This window comes from Drosophila yakuba, chromosome X, assembly GCF_016746365.2.
Source record: "Drosophila yakuba strain Tai18E2 chromosome X, Prin_Dyak_Tai18E2_2.1, whole genome shotgun sequence".
NCBI classification, from domain to species: Eukaryota; Metazoa; Arthropoda; class Insecta; order Diptera; family Drosophilidae; genus Drosophila; species Drosophila yakuba.
In genome coordinates, this window is record NC_052526.2 from 6,426,444 (window position 1) to 6,444,085 (window position 17,642).

The following is a 17,642-nucleotide window of genomic DNA, read 5'->3' on the forward strand; positions in this document are numbered from 1 at the left end:
TGACAATTGATAATAGTCTCCTATTTGGCTCGCCTGCATTTTTCAGAAATTCCAACGCTCGTTTACACCCCTAATGATCTTAGGGGTGGGATTCCGTGCACCCCTTGGGACATCGGAATGGATCCCCTTTTGAGGGTAATTGTTTAATGTTTGTTTGGGAAATCGGTTTGTACGGACCACGGAAAATGGTGGAAGAGGGTGGGTTGGTTCCAAAGGTCGCATGGAAGGGCAAGTGTCGCAGAATTCAACCCTTTCTCAAAGTTTCCCGTTTTCAAGGATCCGGCTCGTGGTACAGTTTCGATAGGTCTTTTACGTTTTGTTTTTTTTTTTATGTTGGGGTTAATTACAGATTAAAAAGTTTCTTATATAACTATCTATTATTGTTTTAAAAGTTGCATAATGGCTCGGGTGGAATTTGAAAGTTGTTAGGCGTTCTTTCTAGCGCCACTTTTTATTGCTTAAATGTATTTGCAGCAAAAGACCAATAATCTTAATAATCTGAATATGGCTTGGTCAATATTTACCTCAAAAATACATCGTCAGAGTTGGAAGCATTTCCATATGGATAATAATGCACTGTCACGACTTAAGGACCCAAAGGACCTCCTCAAACTTTCATCCACTGGAAACCTCGAGCCAAACTCGCTGCCCAGAGTTGACAGGTCAATTAGCAGATTGGATAGGACAATGGCAAATGTGTGCAATGCGCAGGGGTGAGTTATAATGGAGAATGATCGATAATAAAGGGAGTATGGGCTTAACTCGAATTATCCATAATAGGGGTTTGCTCCATGGACTTTTACTAATGCAGTTCCAGCGCAAATACTTAAAATGGACAATACTTTATTATAAAATTGTTTACAACATGTCAAACAGTAAGAAAAATGACACGAGCACCTGCATTTTAAAATATCTGAGTCTAGAAATTAATTGGCTGCTGAAAAATATAGCTCTATATGATTCGGTTTTTCGTAAGTAACAGTTTGAAAACCTGAAATTGATATCTTTAAACAAAGAATTTCTACACAAATTTCTTTCGGTGGTGATCCCTAGGCGATTCATTTTCATTTCTGGCCACGCCTCAAAACCTCGGGAAGACTTCATTACGATTGAAACAAGCGCAACAACAACAACAACCCACTTTGGTTATCACATCCGCTTGCACACCCGTCGAAAATGCCAACAAAAATGGTGTAGGTAGTTCTGACAAATGCCAGCAACAACAACCACACAAGTACAACAACAGGTTCATTTAAGTTTTTATTACAGCAAGGGTGTGAGCGGGAGGGCTGAACGCCCGCGTAAACGAGCCAGAGCGAGAGGCAATGTGGGAAAGCACGCGCAGCAATTTACGCTCATTAAGCATTTGTCATTTTTACGAAATGCAAATATCGACCCTCTCGCTCACGCCCCTTGCGCCCCAAAATCAACGCGCAATAAGTTGGAGGCAATTAATGAATGGCAAGAAGAAGAGCGCATGCTCGACTTCTTGTACAGTTGAGCGTACGAGGAAGAGGCGAAAGAGGGAAATAACGGCGAAGGAGGAGGTCCGCAACTAATAGCAAAAAAGCTCAGAAAAAACGAGCATGCACACACACATCAAATGAGAATAAACTAAGCAAAGCGGAGAGCGAGAGAGAGAGAGAGAGAGAGAGAGAGCAAAAGCACTTAACAAGCATAAAAATAATATGGCGGCATCAAAAAGAAAAGGAAACAAGACGAGACGAGCCAAGCTAACAAAAAGCTAATCGGAATGATGAACATTTGTGGGGCTCAGCGACGTTGTTGTTGGAAGGGGTGGGAAGAGAGAGAAGAAGACCGACAAGAGCCCAAAGCAACGCACCTATACCACAAATATTGTATGCACGCACACACACACGGGCTGGCACAAAATGAAAAATGAAATGACAAAGACAGGCACAGTGGGTCATGAGTGGTGGATATTTGAAACCTTCATAAACGTAATAGTCAATGAATCAAATCAATATTTAATTGTATCATATTAATTATATTACAGCAAACGGTTTCATTTGACTTTCTAACATAACAATTGTCTTATATGTATGACAATTTTGGACACCTATTGTATTAAAATATATCTGTTTTATAAAATTTAACCACTGTACTCATGGTTGTCAAACTGCAACTGTAATGCAATTCAATAATAATGGATCGCCTACCACTGTTCAATGAAGTGGAGAGAAAAGGCATTTCGCTCTGCCTCTGCGCATACGCTACCCTCCCCTTCTCAACCGATACACCCGTCTGTTCCTGACAAGCACAACTAATAATAAGGTAAAGCCGATCCGATCCGATCCGTTGCAAAAAAGAGGAAGGGAGAAAGGCGGTAAAGGTAGGCAGGTAGTGGTGGTGGTTGTGATGAAACGAAAAAAGAAGATGAAGTATAGCAACAATCGGAGACGAGTCGGGCGGTAGACATTCGAGTGTACACACATAAAACTGGCTTCGTGGGTATTTATGTACGTATGTACATACCTGGTACCCACAGAGTAAAAGGGTATATTGGGTTCGTGGCTTAAACTGGAATTTGTGTTAGTTGTCAGCACCTATCACTATGGCAATAAACATTTAAGAATGGTTTTAATTTGCAAAGTTCCGACTAAAATTGGCAAAGCTTTGTATACGGGAAATGGGTATTTGATAGTCGAGTTACTATACCATGTTTTGTTTTCAGAAGTGGAAGGGGGCCCATTGTCGGGGTGGTTGAACACGCACACACATGCCCGCCAGCTGTAGTCTCGATTCCTGTTTTTTTACTCGATTTGCTTTTGCTTTGTCAAACGAACTGCTGCCGTTTCATTCCAACCCCAAGCAAACGCACGGCATCCCGCTCGCACGCGCTATCTGGCCGGGCCACTCCTAGTGGCATCGCACTCGCACCAGTGCATTTCGGTATAGAGAAAAGTTATTAGTCGCAAAAGTATCAGAGAGGAGAGAAGCGGTTCCAGCTGCACACCAACACACATTCAGCACACATGCGCTCATTTTGTTTCCGATCCGAGCGAAAAGTAGAGTTGTCGCTGTGGCGCGCGGTTCAGTTTGAAACTTAACTTGGCGGCGTGCGGTTCTTGCGCTCTGCTCTCTTTGCGTTCGTGTTTGTGTGGTGTCGTATGTGTCGCATACCGCATATCGCATGTGTATTGAACGGAGAAAAAAAAACGCGCCGACGCGACACACCACTGGATACCCTGCAAATTTGTTTAATTTTTTTCAAAAAGAGCTAACGGTGCTGCTGATTAGCGAGTGCAGATGTGCAGACATAAAAAGTGATGCCGCGCCACAGTGGAACCCCTTGTTGGCGAACTGTCGCTGGCGACGTAGGCAGTGCAGTTAAAACAAGTGCCTAGAGTTGTTGCTGTAGCTTATTTTTATGTAAGATCGCGTGCATAGGTGCTTAGTCGTTACACTGAGAAAAAGAAAAGTGCCTGCAGCCAGCGGGGAGAAGTTGAAGTGGAGTGACTGTGAGTGGAGGTTGTACTAATTACTACTGCCCGTGCACGAAACACTCATTTACACGCAAGCACACACACACACAGACACGAGACACTGGGACTTTTGTCGGATTTTCGTATTCGTTTTTGTGTACTTTTGTTGTCTTGCGTTCCACGTTACATACATATGTATATGTTTGTTGTTGCCTGTTGTATGTTTATATTTATTGCCTTCACATATGTGCGTGTTTGTTAATGTAAAATATAATACGGTATAGTAAAAAGAGAAGAAACTGAGGACCAAAAAGAAAGCGCCATGCCGAATAAAGCAACAACAACCACGAGTGTCTCCGCCGCCGCCGAAAACAAAAACAAAACGCCTAAGCCGACGCATGCATACCTTTAATTTATTATAAATATTGTTTTATTTTGAATAATGGATCGTCGTGCATTGAAGTTTATGCAAAAAAGGTATTTTTTTTGTTTAGTTTCGTTTTATTTTTATCACTTTGCTTTTGTACTGCCTGCACTTGTGCTTATTGTTTAATCTGGGTTTAATCTGCTCTTAAGCATTGGATATTGTTTCTATATCTGTTCGTATTCGAATAATGACACGTTAATCATAATGCTCGTAAAAATGCAGCGAGTGGATATTCTGTGCTCTCTGTCATCATAAATTGCGCTCGACTGGCGGGCCAAGAAAAGAAAATAAATTCATGAAACCCAAAACGAGTTTTCCCTCCGTCGCCTTCTCCGCCCCTCTCTCATCCAACCGACACACGCCCCCCGCTGTGCGGTGTTGTTGCATTTTTAACAACGAATTTCGCAATGCATGCCCGTGTTTGCATTTGTGTGTGTGTGCGTCGGCTAGTGGTGGCTGATATCCTCGTCTCTCCGTGCAACCCTCTCTCTCTCGCACAACAAAGCAACATTAAGAAAACAAAAGTTCTATATCGAAAGGTATCAGTTTTGTTGATGATGCGACAACCCTGCTTTTCTCTCATTTTGCTTCGCTCTGCCGAAATAAACAAACCAGGGTTGTCAGCTGTGACGAATCTGAAAACAAGAAAGTGGATGTTTTTCAAATGCTTTTGTGTGTGCTTTTGGTTTAACAAAGATTCAATATCATAAAATTTTTTTTTATGTATTTCTAACCAAGTGTAGTTTCACTGAGCGCTAAATTTTACTCAAAAACTTAAATTGTATGTGACATAGAAGCCTTTTATAGTACATAACAACCACGAAGTAAGTTGTTGTCAAACAAGAAACAAATTGAAATAAATCTAAACTCGTTTTAAAGCACAACTGTTTTTGTAAATAAATATAATAAAATAGTTGACAACTCTGTTTACACACCTACGCCACACCGCACTCGCTCTGCGTTTGTGTGAGTGTGTGCGGGCTGGCCATAGCTTCATCTCGTTCACTCGCATTTGTTTCATCTTCTTCGATTGCAGAACTCGTTTGTGTATCAATCAATAGGCTGTCAAGACCCCCCATCCCTTGCCGTTCTTGCTCCCGCGCTTTTTGCACACCCGAATCCACTGGAGGTGATGTTTGATTTGAGCGCGACCTTTCCCCTCACCCATCAACCCTCTCAGTGTGTGTGTGTGTGTTTGTTGCCCCGCATTTTGATCATTCCTTTCCCACCGCTACTGCTTTCCCCCCCCGTTGCAAGCAGACGGTTGTTGTACGGGGTTCTCGCACACTCGAGCTCGAATATACCCTACTCCCATGGCGACTGGATACCAGTCTTTTTTTTTCTCTCAAGAGGTTTTTCGCAGCGTGCGGCCGTGAGCTCAACTTACACACACTTGCACACGCGCACCCACCACCACCCAGTGGCGAGTAATCCACCCCTCTGGACCACCCACCCCTTATTCCCTTTCTTTAACAGTTTACGGGGTAGCAGCGACATGAGGGTTGCCAAAATGCTTTTACCGGCTTTTATAACCCATTTCGCTCCTTTTTCTGTCTTCTTTGCACTCATGCTTTTTATGCTTTTGCTGTTTATGGGCCTGCCGGGCTTTTTGGGAGATGGAAAGGGGTGGGGATCAGGCTCTCTGGACTGCTGGGCATCACAGGCGAGGTCAATGAAATAGGACCCTGAAACCAGACTTCCTCAGTTGGATCTTATTTAACAAATTAATTGGCTTCCTTGCGATTCGGGAAGTAATATTAGTTGAGTTGTATATGAATCCCAATTATTTCTGGAAAAACCAGAAACCTTGCCCACTAATCCTATTAGCTTGCGCGCAACTGTGTGAAACACTAACCATCCCGTGTTGCTCCCAACTGTCAGCATTTTTAGCATTTCGATGGAAAGGTCCTTGAACTTCGCCTGCAATTCGCATCGGCTTTATTGCCCTTTAACAATAATATCGAACGGTGCCAGCTGCGTGGCTAAATTAGTTTTCCGGGTTGTTGTTGTCGAACGTGGAAAACGAGTGCGACTACTCGATGCTGCACATTGAAATTCGAAAACCCATAGATAAAGATCGATGTGAAATGCGATGGCTGTCAGCCAGCCAGCCTGCTCCTTTCTTTTCCTTCCTTGAATGCGAAAGTCCGTAGTTTCGTAGTTTGCCAAATGTTCATTGTCGCTGAAAAGGGGCGGAGCGGGTTCGGAAAAGGTCCACAAAAAGAACGAACATTTCGGGATAAAGACATTGAAAGGGATCTGAATAGGAATCGGGATCTCTACCTAAAAGTAAACCAGGGTACGAAGTTGTTAATTACGAAGTGAATATACACTGGACATACATATGTATGTATTTTCCGGCTTGACCTGGTGTTTTGATATTATCCCGAGCTTAAGATGATCGTTATGATGGTCTGCTGATGGTCTGCACGCTGAAAACGCATTAGCTTTGTGTCATATTTACTTTTCCCGCGTTTGTTTCTGACACTCTTAAACTTCATCTTTTATGTTTGCATTGTAAATATGATTATTAAATAAGAGCTATTCTGTTTGCTAGTTGCCGCATTTGTCTCACACTTTTTCGAATGACTGAACCCAGATTTTTGTATTTACCTAGTAGCCACATTTGTTTAAACTAAAAAAACGAATATCACTTTGTTTTGTTAGCTTGCCAGTTCATTAAATTTAATTTTTGTAATGTTAAATTTAAGGGCCATCTTCAAAATATCATGGCAAGTAGAAATATTAACGTTATATTATTCAAATTTGGTAGTTTAAAACTTGCATTCAGTCTTTCATAAATACGAAAATACTGGCTCAGTCCCCTTTTCAGTTGGAGAGCTTCTTTCGCATGAGAGGGGGGGAGGTGAGCAGGGGCGGCATGGGGATGCTGGCAACGTGTTTGCATTGCCTTGCTATTGTTTGTAGCTAGGACAAGAGAAGGCCATTAGGAACATCGTTTTTCCAGTTTGTTTGCGTGTGCTGTGGTCAAAAATGGCATTGCTCTTTTTTGCAGAGCAAATGTTTACTGATCGCCAAACTTCTCTTTCGATCCCCAGAGCGGATACAGAAAGCGATACGACCACACCAGTGAGCGCCACAGCATCCCAGGGGATACCAGCATCAGCGATTCTAGCAGGAGGCACTCTTCCCCTGAAGGACAACTCCAACATCCGCGAGAAACCGCTCCACCATAACTACAACCACAATAACAACAACAGCTCCCAGCACACACACACGCATCAGCAGCAGCAACAACAGCAGGTGGGTGGCAAGCAGCTCGAGCGGCCACTGAAGTGCCTGGAAACGCTCGCCCAGAAGGCGGGAATCACCTTCGACGAGAAATACGATGTGGCCAGCCCCCCGCATCCCGGCATTGCCCAGCAGCAGGCGACTTCAGGAACAGGAACAGGCCCAGGAACGGGATCAGGCTCAGTCACCCCCACAAGCCATCGGCACGGAACTCCGCCCACGGGCCGCAGGCAAACCCACACCCCAAACACTCCGAACAGACCCAGTGCACCCAGCACACCCAACACTAACTGCACCTCCATCGCCCGCCACACCAGCCTCACGCTGGAGAAGGCGCAGAATCCCGGCCAGCAGGTGGCCGCCACCACCACGGTGCCTCTGCAGATATCCCCTGAGCAGCTGCAGCAGTTCTATGCAAGCAATCCCTACGCCATCCAGGTGAAGCAAGAGTTTCCCACGCACACGACCGGCAACAGTGGAACTGAGCTAAAGCATGCGACCAACATTATGGAAGTTCAGCAGCAGTTGCAGCTGCAGCAGCAGCTGTCGGAAGCTAGTGGCGGAGCAGCCTCGGCCGGGGCCGGAGGAGCAGCTAGTCCAGCCAACTCGCAGCAAAGCCAGCAACAGCAGCACTCCACAGCCATCAGCACCATGTCGCCGATGCAACTGGCAGCGGCCACAGGAGGAGTGGGCGGGGACTGGACGCAGGGAAGGACGGTGCAGTTGATGCAACCATCCACCAGCTTCCTGTACCCCCAAATGATTGTGTCGGGCAATCTGTTGCATCCAGGCGGCCTCGGTCAGCAGCCCATCCAGGTGATCACCGCCGGCAAGCCCTTCCAGGGCAACGGCCCCCAGATGCTTACCACCACGACTCAGAACGCCAAGCAAATGATCGGTGGCCAAGCGGGATTCGCCGGCGGCAATTACGCCACATGTATTCCCACGAACCACAACCAATCGCCCCAGACGGTGCTCTTCTCGCCGATGAACGTCATATCACCACAGCAACAGCAGAACCTGCTGCAGTCCATGGCTGCCGCAGCTCAGCAACAGCAACTCACTCAACAGCAGCAACAGTTTAACCAGCAGCAACAGCAGCAGCTTACCCAGCAGCAACAACAGCTTACAGCTGCTCTGGCCAAAGTGGGAGTGGATGCGCAGGGCAAGCTGACCCAGAAAGTGGTTCAGAAGGTGACCACCACCAGTAGCGCAGTACAGGCGGCGACGGGTCCTGGATCCACTGGGTCGACACAGACCCAGCAGGTTCAGCAACAGCAGCAGCAGACCACCCAAACTACTCAGCAGTGCGTCCAGGTTTCACAATCGACTTTGCCAGTTGGTGTGGGCGCACAGTCTGTTCAAACTGCCCAACTCCTTAACGCTGGCCAAGCGCAACAAATGCAAATCCCCTGGTTTTTACAAAATGCTGCAGGACTGCAGCCCTTCGGCTCCAACCAGATCATCCTGCGAAACCAGCCGGACGGGACCCAAGGCATGTTCATTCAACAGCAACCGGCGACGCAAACTTTGCAGACTCAGCAAAACCGTAAGAATATTGTCATGCCTATTGCTTCCGACAGAGACTAAAGTAAACTATCCTCCCACAGAGATTATCCAGTGCAACGTGACGCAGACGCCCACTAAGGCACGCACCCAACTGGATGCACTTGCTCCCAAGCAGCAACAGCAGCAGGTCGGCACCAACCAGACGCAGCAACTAGCAGTGGCTACTGCCCAGTTGCAACAACAGCAGCAGCAACTCACTGCAGCAGCTTTGCAGCGGCCAGGAGCCCCGATCATGCCCCACAATGGAACTCAAGTGCGTCCGGCCAGTTCCGTATCCACGCAGACTGCACAGAACCAGAGCCTGCTGAAGGCCAAAATGCGCAACAAACAGCAGCCGGTGCGCCCCGCTTTATCCACATTGAAAACCGAAATCGGTCAGGTCGCAGGCCAAAATAAGGTAGTAGGTCACCTGGCCACAGTGCAGCAGCAGCAACAGGCGACGAATCTCCAGCAGGTGGTCAACGCGGCGGGCAACAAGTGAGTATTGTCTATCTAAACACACCACGTCCCAGTACTTATTTCCGAACTTTTCCAGAATGGTTGTGATGAGCACAACGGGCACTCCCATCACACTACAGAATGGACAGACCCTTCATGCAGCCACTACGGCAGGAGTGGACAAGCAGCAACAGTTACAACTGATTGAGAAACAGCAGTTGCAACTGATCCAGAAACAGCAAATCCTACAGCAGCAAATGTTGCAACAGCAGATTGCTGCAATTCAAATGCAGCATCAACAGGCCCAGCAACAACAGCAGCAACAGGTCACTCAGCAGCAGCAGGTTAACGCCCAGCAACAGCAAGCGGTGGCGCAACAACAACAGGCAGTGGCGCAGGCGCAGCAACAGCAAAGGGAGCAGCAGCAGCAAGGTGTCCAAGCCCAGGCGCAGCACCAACAGGCGCTCGCTAATGCCACTCAGCAAATCCTTCAGGTGGCGCCGAATCAGTTCATCACGTCCCACCAGCAACAGCAGCAGCAGCAACTTCACAACCAACTGATACAGCAGCAATTGCAGCAACAGGCGCAGGCACAGGTTCAAGCCCAAGTGCAGGCTCAAGCGCAACAGCAACAACAGCAGCGAGAGCAGCAACAGAACATTATCCAGCAGATTGTAGTGCAGCAGTCGGCTGGAGCGACAGCCCAACAACAGCAACAGCACCACCAATCCGGGCAACTACAGCTAAGCAGCGTGCCCTTCTCAGTTTCTTCAACAACGACGCCAGCCGGAATAGCTACCTCTAGTGCCCTGCAAGCAGCTCTCTCCGCCTCCGGCGCCATTTTTCAGACGGCTAAGCCCGGTGCTTGCAGTTCCTCCTCCCCCACAAGCAGTGTGGTCACAATTACTAACCAGAACAGCACTCCTTTGGTCACCAGCAGTACGGTGGCAAGTCTGCAGCAGGCTCAGGCTCAGTCGCAAGCTGCTCAGGTCCAGCAACATCAGCAGCTAATCAGCGCCACAATTGCAGGAGGAACTCAACAGCAACAACAGGGACCACCATCACTTACACCCACCACAAATCCCATTCTGGCCATGACCTCGATGATGAATGCCACTGTGGGTCACCTATCTACTGCTCCACCCGTAACTGTTTCTGTAACAAGCACCGCTGTCACTCCGTCGCCGGGTCAGCTCGTCCTCTTAAGCACGGCCAGTAGTGGTGGAGGAGGTAGCATACCAGCCACGCCAACCAAGGATACACCTTTGAAAGGGCCCACCGCGACCCTGGTGCCCATTAATTCGCCCAAGACGCCAGTATCAGGAAAGGACACCTGCACTACCCCCAAATCCTCCACTCCTGCCACTGTCAGCGCATCCGTAGAACCCAGTAGTTCCACAAGTGAAGCCCTGTCCAATGGAGAAGCCTCGGATAGGTCTTCCACGCCTTCAAAGGGCGCTACCACTCCCACCAGCAAGCAAAGCAATACAGTGCAGCCACCGAGTAGCACCACTCCCAGTGCCAGTGGGAAAGAAGAGCCCAAGCTGGCAACCTCCGGAAGCTTAACGTCCGCAACATCAACTTCTACCACGACGACGATCACCAATGGAATTGGAGTAGCCAAAACGACAGCTACGACCACTACTGGCTCAACCACCACAACCACCAGTTCTGGCACCTTTACCACAAGTTGTACCAGCACAACCACAACCACCACGTCGAGCATCAGTAATGGATCGAAGGATCTCCCCAAGGCGATGATTAAGCCGAACGTCCTAACTCACGTCATCGATGGCTTCATCATCCAGGAGGCCAACGAACCATTTCCCGTCACTAGACAGCGATATGCAGACAAAGACGTCAGTGATGAGCCGCCAAGTGAGTATAGACTTCTAGCACCAACTCTTATTCGCAATCTTATTGTATCCTTCCTTCCCGCAGAGAAAAAGGCAACAATGCAGGAGGACATCAAGCTAAGTGGAATGGCATCAGCTCCAGGCTCGGACATGGTTGCTTGCGAGCAGTGTGGAAAGATGGAGCACAAAGCGAAGCTCAAACGAAAGCGCTACTGCTCGCCAGGATGCTCGAGGCAGGCAAAGAACGGCATCGGAGGAGGTGGAACAGCAGAGACCAACGGCCTGGGAACAGGCGGTATAGTTGGGGTAGACGCCATGGCATTGGTGGACAAACTGGACGAAGCCATGGCTGAGGAGAAGATGCAGACGGAGACCACCCCGAAGCTTTTAGAATCGTTTTCTGTTTTGGGAGCCACAACAGAAGTGCATCCAAAGTCACTGCCAGTCCAAGCGGCTATTTCCGCGTCTTCGCCTCTTTCATTGCCCCTGGGATCGCCATTGGCAGTTGCACTTCCAACTCTTGCACCTCTATCTGTAGTCACTTCCGGCGCGGCGCCCAAGTCTTCGGAAGTGAATGGAACGGAACGTCCGCCAATCAGCAGCTGGAGTGTAGACGATGTCAGCAACTTTATCCGAGAACTGCCTGGTTGTCAGGACTACGTGGACGACTTTATACAGCAGGAGATCGACGGCCAAGCACTGCTGCTGCTCAAGGAGAACCATTTGGTAAACGCTATGGGCATGAAGCTGGGTCCAGCCCTCAAAATTGTGGCAAAGGTGGAGTCCATTAAGGAGGTTCCGCCACCTGGCGAGGCCAAGGATCCAGGGACGCAGTAGACCAGCTAGAGCACGAGAAGCCACAAAAGATGATCTCCTAACCGAGCAGAGGACCTGGTTCAACCAAGTCTGTCGTGCTGGGTAATTCTGATTCAATCGGGCAGGCGAAAACGACGCGAATCCATTTGCAAAATATTATAAGTACCAGGGCAGCAAGTCTTAAACACATTGACTTTGTATATACTCTCAAATTCACTCATAAGCATAAGTTAATTCATTTAGCAATTACACTAAACAACAGTCAAAAAACGAATGGAATTACTTAAACTAAGGATAAGCTATAAATTAATTGAGTTGCCAGCCAAGTAAATCAATAAAGTAAATTTTACAAATAAACATAAGTTTATACACTAAGTAGAAATTAATAACTCCCAACGTCATGGATAGATTGTACAAGTATTTTAATCTTAGGAATCAAATTTAGCACTACGATTGTTCTTACAACTAAAAAATAAGCTTACGAATAATAATTGATATCTAAATGTGAATTTGAACTTTTTACTAAATAATTTTTGAATGCCTAGACTTAAGCTTTTTTTTCAACAATTTTTTTTTTTGCTATTGCTGAAGAAATTAAAATGACACTGAATAGTGTTTAATAAATGTGAAAAAGAATTTTCTGTGTCTTATTTGGATTCATTTTTTTTGATACTCGAGAAAATACTAGAAGCAGTTAAAGCATAAAATGCGGTTTAATAAATCGATGGTATTGGTTTATTAAAACTTTAAACCACTAGATTATGATATTATGTTGGAAATAAAAGTGCATTAAGTGCATAAATAGCATTCCCAAATGTTAACTGGAATTGTTTCTGATAACTTACGGTACGCATGATATTGAAATGAAATACAAATGATTATTTGAAAACTTAGAACGACGAGGGCGGAGCTTTTTACTTTAATATATAAATAGAAAGTAGATCAATACCATTTAGCGAAGTTTTCATTTATTCTTTCGTAGCTTATCAGAGGAATCGACTTAAATTCACTGTGCACAAAAAGATTCTACGTACAAATGTGAGCACCGGTCAACGCAAAACTGTTATACTACTTTTTCACCACCCGGCTAGGCCACGCCTACGAGCACAAAAATGTCGCAGAGAGAGAGAGAGCGATAGATTGAGCGCCATATAGCTGTCTCTGTCTTCCAGCGGGCACTCCCTTAACCAAAAACAAGAATCGAGTCCATTTTTCCCGTCGGCATTTTGTTATTGGCTAAGCAGCGACGCCGGCAGAGGCAGAACGGCGACTTCGCGCTTAGATCGGTGGTCTCACCTATGAATAGTCGTCGTTGTTGTTGTTTTTGTTGTTGTTGTCGTGGTTAGAAGCAAATCAAAATGGAGAACGTTAATTTCGCTGCACATACATATGTATGTAGGCATTACAAGTATAGGTATTTATTTTCATGAAATACATATGTAGGTAAGGAAGACATTAACGTTCAGCGATTACTGTCTAAATATTAGAAAATACGAATCGTCATCGTCAGATATAAAAGATTACAACTCTATTTGAGTTTCAGATATTTAACTTTAATAAGCAAACTTGGTGTAGCAGTAAGCAAATAAATACCAATCCTGGAACCTGTATAAAAACATTGTGTCGACAAACTTGTACCATATCATGCCACGTAAATAATGGGTATCAGAACTCAGAAGCCATATTAAGCACTTGATTTAAATGGAAAAGTATTTGCAATAATGGTCGATCAAGTGCAATCTAACTCACTTCATCTCCGTACTGACTTCCACCCTCGCAAACTCTGTTATTGAGCTTACGGGTTGAGCTTGGTAACCTTTCTCCCCATAATCCATAAATGTACTGCGAAATATGGAGGCGGTGAGGGCAACCGCTTTCTCCATTCCTCTTTTTATTTTTGCCCCTCATCAATCAGGGTATTGGTATGATAGCAGAAATTTATTTTAGGTAAGTACATCCCAAATTAAAGTTGTAAGAAAGTACAATCAATTTGATGACAAGTTTTTTTTTATTGGCATCACTTACTCAAAAATTTCAAATGTATCTTACAGTTATTTTGGAACTTTTTCCATCCCTAGCTTTTACCTACAGCTAACATATTCGAAAATAACTTTGAATTATATTAATTATTAAAATTATAAGTCTAACGGATCAATTTTAATGTAACGCATATTACCTAGTAAAAAGAAAAGGCACATACTTTGTGTTTATGTGCACTTAAAAATGTTTAAGAAAAAGCGAGGGATCCCCAAATATTCAAAGATATTTTCTTTTGCATTCGAATTTTATGAACCTTAAAGGCAATTTACATACATATGTACATATATGTATATAAAAAACTAGTTGCACGGTGGAAAAACGCACCCTTCGTGTTGGAGATCCCAGAGTTGATCCATTTTCACCGTTAGCCACGCCTCGCGGCAATAAAATCCCTACTGTGGAGGCATCCATGGCAACTTTGCAGCGATCTCTGTTTGTACATATGTATGTTTGTAAATACGTATGTACAAGCAAGATTATGAATTTATGCAGATACTATTGGCATCAAGGTTTTAACATTTTTAAAAATGGTGTAAGTAATTCTGACAATTTCCTGACAACCACACAAGTACAACTACTGGTTTCAGTTTAAGTATTTCTTTCAGCAAGGGTGTGAGCGAGAGGGCTGAACGACCGCGTCAACGAGCCAGAGCGAGAGGCTATGTGGGAAAGCACGCGCAGCAATTTACGCTCATTAAGCATTTGTCATTTTTACGAAATGCAAATATCGACCCTCTCGCTCACGCCCTATGCGCCCCAAAATCAACGCGCAAAAAGTTGGAGGCAATTAATGAATGGCAAGAAGAAGAGCGCATGCTCGACTTCTTGTACAGTTGAGCGTACGACGAAGAGGCGAAAGAGGGACTTAACGGCGAAGGAGGAGGTCCGCAACTAATAGAAAAAAGCTCAGAAAAAACGAGCATACACACACACATCAAATGAGAACAAACTAAGCAAAGCAGAGAGCGAGAGAGAGAGCAAAAGCACTTAACAAGCATAAAAATAATATGGCGGCAGCAAAAAGTAAAGAAAACGAGACGAGCCGAACAAAAAAAGCAACACTAATCGGAATGATGAACATTTGTGGGTCTCAGCGACGTTGTTGTTGGAAGGGGTGGGAAGAGAGAGAAGAAGACCGATAATAGCCCTAAGCAACGCACCCATACCACAAATAATGTATGCACACACACACGGGCTGGCACAAAATGAAAAATGAAATGACAAAGACAGGCACCGTGGGTCATGAACAATGGAAATGTGAAACGTAAGTTTTCATTCTTCAAGAAATTAATGTTAAAGTGTTACAATAAACCCAAAATATTTACTATTAATATCTATATTACACCATTACGTTTTGGTTTTACCTCCGTAACCAAAGTCAACAATTATGTACATACAAAATTATTTCAGTGCTTTATAAAAATTTATATGTTCTATAAAATTTTTCGAGTGTGCCATTGCTTCTCAAAGTGCAACAATAATGCACTCCATAATCATATCGCTTCCCACTGTTCGAATACATTGCTCTGCCTCTGCGCATACGCTACCTCTACCCTTCTCTTCCTCTTTCGTCGTCTGTTTCCGACAAGCACAACCAATAATAAAGTAAAGCCGATCCGAGCCCAAGCGATAAGGAGGAAGGGAGAAAGGAGCTAGAGGTTGCCAGGTAGTGGTGGTTGTGACGGAACGAAAAAAAAGAAGATGAAGTATAGCAACAATCGAAGTCGAGTCTGGCGGTAGACATTCGAGTGTACAGACACAGAAAACTGGATTCGGTCCCGGGTATTTTGTTTTTGTTTTCAGAAGCGGAAGGGGGCCCACTGTCGGGGTGGTTGAACACGCACACACATGCCCGCCAGCTGTAGTCTCGATTCCTGTTTTTTTTACTCGATTTGCTTTTGCTTTGTCAAACGAACTGCTGCCGTTTCATTCCAACCCCAAGCGAACGCACGGCATCCCGCTCGCACGCACTATCTGGCCAGGGCCACTCCTAGTGGCATCGCACTCGCACCAGTGCATTTCGGTATAGAGAAAAGTTATTAGTCGCAAAGGTATCTGAGAGGAGAGAAGCGGTTCCAGCTGCACACCAACACACATTCAGCACATATGCGCTCATTTTGTTTCCGATCCGAGCGAAAAGTAGAGTTGTCGCTGTGGCGCGCGGTTCAGTTTGAAACTTAACTTGGCGGCGTGCGGTTCTCGCGCTCTGCTCTCTTTGCGTTCGTGTTGGTGTGGTGTCGGATGTGTCGCATACCGCATATTGCATGTGTATTGAACGGAGAAAAAAAAACGCGCCGACGCGACGCACACACACCCTGCCACCGTTTCGTCGTATTTATTTATTTATTTTCGGCGACAACTGCACATCGGTGCTGACTACTAGTGATTAGTGAATAGAATAAAAACAATTAATGCTGTGCGGCGTCTAGAGTTGTCGTCGCTACGTCGTTTTTAATGTTAGATCGCGTGCACAGGTGCCGCCAAATATACAATATACCCTGTACAGCGAGGAAAGCAAAAATGAAAACGGTAAAACATATTTTTTTCTGACTGAGACGCCGTCGTCGGCGCATGCTCTTTGCCTGTTGTTTGTCCCGCATTGTTGTCATTGCTCCCTGCCTCTTCCTCTACGTTTTCCTCCTTCTCTTCCTCTGTTTCTGCCCCTTGCAACTCAATTTTCGGCTGAGGGAAAAATCAAATGATGATGGCTTTGGCATTGTTGTAAGCCGCCAGCCGCCACTCGCACACACACACATTGAAGCACACACACCGTGGCGCGGTAGAAAGAAACCAGTCTTTCGGTTGCAAGTTGAAGATGCTGCTGTGCCTAGTTCGATTACGATTCCGCATCCAAATCCGTTCCGCTCTCAGCCTGCCGATGGAATTGGAAGCCGATATTCACCCCCGATAGACACCAAATGTAACTGCAACTCCCAACCATTTTTGGTGGCGCCGTTTGCTTCTTCTGTTCCTTGAGCTGAGTCGCATCCATTTCTTACTCCTGGACAACTGGGGACTGCATTTCGGGCTCCCAGCTTAGGTCTTTGAACCTCTCCCCTTGGACATCACTATCATGGCTTAGAACCATCGCCCAAGGGCCATCCTTAACTAAAAGTGGTCTCCCTTACTCCCACTCGAACATCCTCTCAGCGGGGATGAATGGGAGTAGGAGGAGAGGAATAGGCAACAGAGAGCAAGGCTACTATAAATAGCTGTTTCGGGCACAGGCAACTCTGACAAGTGACCTCTTTTAGGCACTGGTGTGCATGCACATATGCAAAACCGTGCACTTTTAGTGGGTCACGAACCATCATCAAATTAAAATATTTATATACCTCTTCTGTACAAATTTACTAAATATGTACTAAATACACGGTCGTGCTAGTGTTGTGCAACGTTGTAGCTGCAATCATTTGTGATTTCCTTTATGATATGTTGCTCTCTAAGACCTCAACGTCTCACTTAAGCAGTATCCACTGTAAGTAATTTACCTCGTGAGTGAATGATCACCCAAAACAAAGTGTATCTCGTTCTGTCTCACATTTTCGTCTCGACTTTGTTTTCGTTTTCGTTTTGGTTTTCGTTTTCTTTGCCGTTTTTGGACCCAGAGTGCATTATTATACGATCCCGTCTTTGTCTTTCTCAATGATAGTGCATCCCTGTCGCACCCCCTTCTCTCTTTTCCTGTTCCTTGTCCCCCTTTTCTTTTGGAGAGCGTGAGAGAGACGTCTTTGGCGGGAGTAACATGCAGTCGCTGTTTGTTGTTTTTGTGTGGTTCGTTCGTCAAGCGCTAAGAAA

General features: G+C 45.6%; 1 protein-coding gene and 1 long non-coding RNA gene across 4 annotated transcripts; one reads left to right on the forward strand and one right to left on the reverse strand.

Annotated features, from left to right (window-relative positions):
* The first annotated feature begins 3,057 nt into the window (after positions 1-3,057).
* On the forward strand, positions 3,058-12,440 carry LOC6524449 (polyhomeotic-proximal chromatin protein). Of its 3 annotated transcripts, none has more exons than XM_039377582.1 (5): positions 3,058-3,923; positions 6,933-8,674; positions 8,736-9,171; positions 9,230-11,010; positions 11,074-12,440. In XM_039377582.1, the coding sequence occupies exons 1-5, from the start codon at positions 3,889-3,891 to the stop codon at positions 11,823-11,825; spliced, it is 4,746 nt and encodes a 1,581-aa protein (XP_039233516.1). In that variant the 5' UTR covers positions 3,058-3,888; the 3' UTR covers positions 11,826-12,440. The 3 variants fall into 3 exon arrangements, 2 of the variants coding, with proteins under 2 accessions (XP_039233516.1, XP_039233515.1); XR_006245291.1 differs by lacking the exon at positions 3,058-3,923 and having other exon boundaries at positions 6,728-8,674; positions 11,074-11,899; positions 11,983-12,010; XM_039377581.1 differs by lacking the exon at positions 3,058-3,923 and having other exon boundaries at positions 6,728-8,674.
* LOC120322395 lies at positions 5,789-6,534 on the reverse strand. The gene is made up of 2 exons (XR_005562193.2): positions 6,216-6,534; positions 5,789-6,156 (listed from the first exon to the last, which is right to left on the reverse strand). It is a non-coding gene; the product is annotated as an uncharacterized LOC120322395 (long non-coding RNA).
* Positions 12,441-17,642: the final 5,202 nt, after the last annotated feature.

Bases quoted from the DNA above. Each gene is read 5' to 3' on its own strand.
- LOC6524449 (XM_039377581.1), top strand. From the start codon at position 6,868: ATGGCATTGCTCTTTTTTGCAGAGCAAATGTTTACTGATCGCCAAACT. The intron at 8,675-8,735 runs GTAAGAATATTG...ATCCTCCCACAG, and splicing joins TTTGCAGACTCAGCAAAACC to AGATTATCCAGTGCAACGTG. The intron at 11,011-11,073 runs GTGAGTATAGAC...TCCTTCCCGCAG, and splicing joins CGTCAGTGATGAGCCGCCAA to AGAAAAAGGCAACAATGCAG.